The sequence below is a fragment of the Vipera ursinii genome (genome assembly GCF_947247035.1).
Source record: "Vipera ursinii genome assembly, chromosome: 9".
Taxonomy (NCBI): Eukaryota; Metazoa; Chordata; class Lepidosauria; order Squamata; family Viperidae; genus Vipera; species Vipera ursinii.
In genome coordinates this window covers 9,421,337-9,426,446 of record NC_139523.1, presented here as the reverse complement: position 1 = coordinate 9,426,446, position 5,110 = coordinate 9,421,337, and the positions used below count along the sequence as shown (strand labels likewise).

General features: G+C 49.8%; 1 protein-coding gene across 1 annotated transcript; it reads right to left on the bottom strand.

The window, feature by feature from the left end:
• Positions 1–509: 509 nt before the first annotated feature.
• On the bottom strand, positions 510–1,385 carry LOC310644257 (UPF0500 protein C1orf216 homolog; the record flags this gene model as incomplete). The annotated part of the gene is made up of 1 exon (XM_083369091.1): positions 510–1,385. The coding sequence occupies one exon, from the start codon at positions 1,383–1,385 to the stop codon at positions 510–512; it is 876 nt and encodes a 291-aa protein (XP_083225217.1).
• Positions 1,386–5,110: the final 3,725 nt, after the last annotated feature.

Here is a 5,110-nt window from a genome sequence, read left to right as displayed (position 1 = left end):
TAAGTTGTATCATGATACAACTTGCCATGCAAGTTGTATCATGGTTTGAAGCATCTGACATTCTATCCACTTAGTAGCACAAGACTTGATAACTGACTCACAAAGTTCCCACTTCAAGCTTTTTTCCATCTCAGATGCTTAGCAAGTATTTTATAAGTCTATATGCCCATGATTTTTTGGTTTTTCTCCATGATTATAGGCTCTACTCATCATAGTACCATCTGCATCTCTTATTTCATTTCACTGTAAGTAGTATTTACAGTATATTCACACTCAGAAGCGATGCACCCTGGAAAATATCTTTTTAAAAAGTACATGTCCACATAAAATAATATTCCTTGGAGTGTCTATGATTAACTGATAACCTTCTGTGTTCTGGGAGGAACAGCAAACATGAGAAAAGTTCACTGGGGCAAACTGCAAACACACCATGATCGTGATGACCCTTATTTGGAAGGCCAAGCTATGAAATGAAGAGATGGAAGGGGGCCTGTTTTTTACAATTCTCCCTAAGTTGGGGTTTTAGTGTGCACCATGTCTTGCTCGACATGTCGAATAAGTTCTTTGCGGTTGTCCAGGATAGTGTCAAAGCTCTCCTGCAGTCGATTTTGCTGGTCAGCAACCTCCTGCTGGAGGCTGCGAATCCAGCGGAGCAAGGCCAGGCGGCGATACATCACTAAATGGACGTGATGTTTTTGTTTCTCCAACTTCTTCCTCTCCTGCATGGTCCTGAAAGCATCTGCCAGTACTGGGGAGATGATCTCAGAACTAGAGGAAGAGCTGTCAAAATCACCATAGGGGGCTTGCTGCTCAGCATTACATGTCCAGTCTTCATCAGTGACAGAAGGTATCTTCCAAGCATTGGTGCCACCAGTCTCAGGGCTATCAACACTTAGAGGACTGCTGGAATAATCATCTTCTAGAGGGGAGCTGGCCAGATTCCCTCTTTCCTTGACCTTCACCTGGTGTCTGGTCTCTTGTTCTGGACTTCTGACCTCAGCACCTTCAGGTGGTCTACGGATGCCCTCCTCTTCTCCTTCCTTTTCCTCCTCTAAGCCCAGGAAGTTGTCATCAGACTTTAGGTTCTGAGAAATGTCTCTAGAGCAATTCTTTGCTTTCTGTTGGTATATTAGATCAGTCAGATTCTCAGATACCTTCTTTATCCCATTGTCATTCAGTTGTTCCCATTCCTCTGGCATCAGCATCTTTGATATGGGTCGGCTCCAGTTTTCATTGCTATCGTAGGACTTCTCATCCACAAAGTTGAGGTTCTTGTCTGGATGGGAGTCCTTTTTGTTACAGTAGACCACATCCTGCTGTGAATTTTCCTGGGCTTCATTGAGCTGTGGATGGAGGGTGAATTCCGGCTGGCACATGGCAAACATCGATGTCCCCACCCAACTGGGAAAAAAGAAACCAGCAGAGAAAGAAATGTAGACGTAAAGACAATATGCAGAAAAATCCCAACACTCCTAAGTGGTCTTTCTGAAATTCATTTATTTATTTAGTTAAATTTCTATACCGCTCTATTCCCGAAGGACTCATGCTTTGGATCCCAGGCCAATCTCAGCATTTAGGCCTGTCTTAAAGCCTGGATCATCAATTATTTTTTTAAAAAAACTGTGATCAGTAACCATGTGAGCTGACTGACCTTCTTCAGGACTTTGCTCCTATAAGGACATTCTGCTTCTCTAAATCCTGATTTATTCCATTAACTCAATTAGGCAGGTTCATGCAACACTAAACTAGCAATTGACCAGCCAAGCTGAATTCACATAGCATACAGTACTGACCTACAAATTAACCACAAATTGATCCAGTGAGTTGTGTGAAGCCAACCCTATTGGTTCCTAGAGCCACCAGTGCTTCTTTTGCTGGCGGGGGGTAGGTGGGGAAAGAAAAGATAACTTCATGTTATCCCCCCCCCCAAGTAATTCACAAACTGGCCATATTTCCCTCTTTCTAAGCATGGATGACTATGTTGTATAGCCTTTTTCTGGCTTAAAGTCACAATAGTCCTCTGAATGCATGTTGGGCTGAGACTATCGTGTCACTCTAAGTGGACCCTGGATGAGTACTTTAGCTGATCTAAGTTTTACTAAAATTAAATGAATATAACACAGAGATCAAAATGAACACAGAACATAGAATAATAAAGTTGGAAGAAAACACTGAGGTCTTCTAGTCCAATCCCCTGCTCAGGCAGGAGACCTTAACTCAGGGGTGTCAAACTCAATTTCATTGAGGGCCGCATCAGCATTGTGGTTGCCCTCAGGGGGCCTGGTGGGTATGGCCAGGGTGGGCGTGGCCTACTAGGTGGGAGTGGCTAGAGTGCGTATGGCCTACTGGGTGGGCGTGGCCAGCTCTACATCGTTCGCATCAAGGGTGCCTATGGGGGCCTGGGCAGGAGTGGGACAGATCTGAGGGTCTCTGGCAGGAGGAGGGTCTCTGGGCCAGGGCCAAGGCAGTGGGGGCCGTTCCCTCACTGTTTCCAGGATGGCTTCGCGGGCTGCATGAAACCACTTCGCGGGCCGGATCCGGCCCCCGGGCCTTGTGTTTGACATGTCTGCCCTATACTATTCTGGACAAATGGCTGTCCAGTCTCCTTTTGAAAACCTTCAGTGATGGGGCACCCAATAAAGCAGGGGTGTCACACTGCCGGCCAGCGGGCCAGATGCATCATAGCAAAACGGCAGCCACCCCATTGCTGGCAATGGCAAAAAAGTCATGACACGTCACGTGACGTTGCAAGTTTGACACCCCTGCAATAAAGGAAATTATTTGTAGCTCTGGGTTGAAATGAGGGGTCCTTTGTTGCCCTCTGAGCTTGGTTGTTTTCTTGCAAGTGCTTCATTACCCAAACTAGGTAACATTATCGGTGCTAGTCACAATGACTTCCCATATATTTAATCCCCCTTTCCCCCTCTTCCTCCCATAATGGTTACCTTGAAAATACAGGCTTAATCTTGTTACCAAAATAATTTTGACAAGACTCATAAACTGACCAAACAAGTTGCTTGCAAAAGGGGTAAAACTAACTCCCTCACTGCACCCAAGTTAACCTAAACAGGCTCTGCAAGTTATGCAAAGCCACCCTTAGGCCTTTAACACTTTTGTACATTGTGCACAAACACTGGAAGGCCCACAACGTGGCAAGCAGAGATTACAGGGCTCTACCACCCTGTGTAGTTCAGCTGTAGGTCAAAGGAGGGCAGATCGGGACCAGACAGCTGGAATATAATAAGCCTGGACAAGCTGGCAGAAAGGGGAACGCTTATCAAGTCCCCGCAAAAACAGACACCCAAAGCAGGTGAAACCAACCAACCAACCAACCAACCAAGAGCCAATTCCCAGACAATCCTATAAAAGATACCAAGATGGAACAAGGGGGGGGGGGTTTCCAAAATCTTGACTCAGCATTGCTAACATCTGTGGGCTCCCCTCCCCCCCCTCCATTTTCCAAGCAGCAAGCTCCAGAAAATATTTCTTTCCTTTCCAGGCTGAGAATGAGGCTGTCCTTAAGCTTTCCTCTGTCGGGGAGGTGGGAGAAGGCTGGACCTATCTGCCGTTTTAGGACATGTGATTTGGGGGTGGGGGGGTGTCAGGCGCAGCGTCACTGGCCGTGCTACCAAACTGCAGGCAGGTTGCAGCAAGGAAGGAAGGAAGGAAGGAAGGAAGGAAGGAAGGAAGGAAGGAAGGAAGGGAGGGAGGGAGGGAGGGAGGGAGGGAGGGAGGGAGGGAGGAAGGAAGGGAGGAAGGAAGGGAGGAAGGAAGGGAGGGAGGGAGGGAGGGAGGGAATGGAGGGAAGGAAGGAAGGAAGGAAGGAAGGAAGGAAGGGAGGGAGGGAGGGAGGGAGGGAGGGAATGGAGGGAAGGAGGGAGGAAGGAAGGAAGGAAGGAAGGAAGGAAGGGAGGGAGGGAGGGAGGGAATGGAGGGAAGGAAGGAAGGAAGGAAGGAAGGAAGGGAGGGAGGGAGGGAGGGAATGGAGGGAAGGAAGGAGGAAGGAAGGGAGGGAGGGAGGGAGGGAGAAACTGGGAACCGCTCATGCTCGGGGGTCCCGCTAAAAGGAGCATTGCGCCTCCCCCTCCCCCCCCCGGAAGCCCTGGCCGCGGGCTTGGCACTCACCGCTGGAGCCTCGCAAGAATCAAGCTGGGAGGGGCGCCCGGGCGCCAGCTGGCGGGGGTGGTGGGGGGGGGGGGCGAACGGCAGGATTTGGGCAGCCGACCGTCGCTTCTGCGGAGTGAGACGCGGGAGGGGGGCGGAAATGGCACCGATGGGGAACGTCGCAAGGAAGCCCTGCCCGCTTCCTGGAGGTGCCCAGACGGGGGGGGGGGGCGGCGGGGGCGATTGCAAAGAGGGAAGGCGAGGAGAGAACAGGTGACCCCGGGAGATCGATGCGACACGAACGGCTCCTCCCTCCTTCACACACACGAGCCCAAGTCCTGAAATGATTCCCAGCAGCCTGGCTTGACGACCGACCACGCTGGCACGTTCGCACGACCAATACGTGGAGGGTGGACAAGACGCGAGGACGACTGGGTTGGTGACGTTTTGTGGTGGGAGGGGTGGGTTCGTGAGCAACATCTGGAGGAGGACTCGGCCTGGGGAATCCGTGGACTTCTGACCCTTTCTCAAAGCTGATGGGGCTGCGAGACAGGCAGCCGTTGTTCTCTGCTTTGTCAAGCTTGGGGGTGTCCGTGCTCGGAACCATCCAACACCCCACCCCCTTCAGCCAACATCCAAAGATTAATGTAGGATTGAGGGCGTTCTGAAAGCTGAGTTGGGTTAATTGAATAAACTGTGTTGAAGCTAATCACAGGCATGAGTTGTGCAAATAGGGTGGTGGAGAATGCAAAGAAACTTGAGCATGGCTGTCCACTAGTTTTAAAGTTGCCAAGGTTAGACACCCCTGCTCTAAATGTTGACTATTTTTTAAAAAAATTCCATTTATATCCCGCCCTTCTCCGAAGACTCAGGGCGGCTTAGCCTGTTTAGTAGGAGATTACCCTTGGTGATTAAATACTCTGCGTGGGGAAGAGGAGTATATGTATCATGATGTCATCAAACAGTGTCATCACACCTGTGACTTCATTGTAGCATGTAGCAGGCA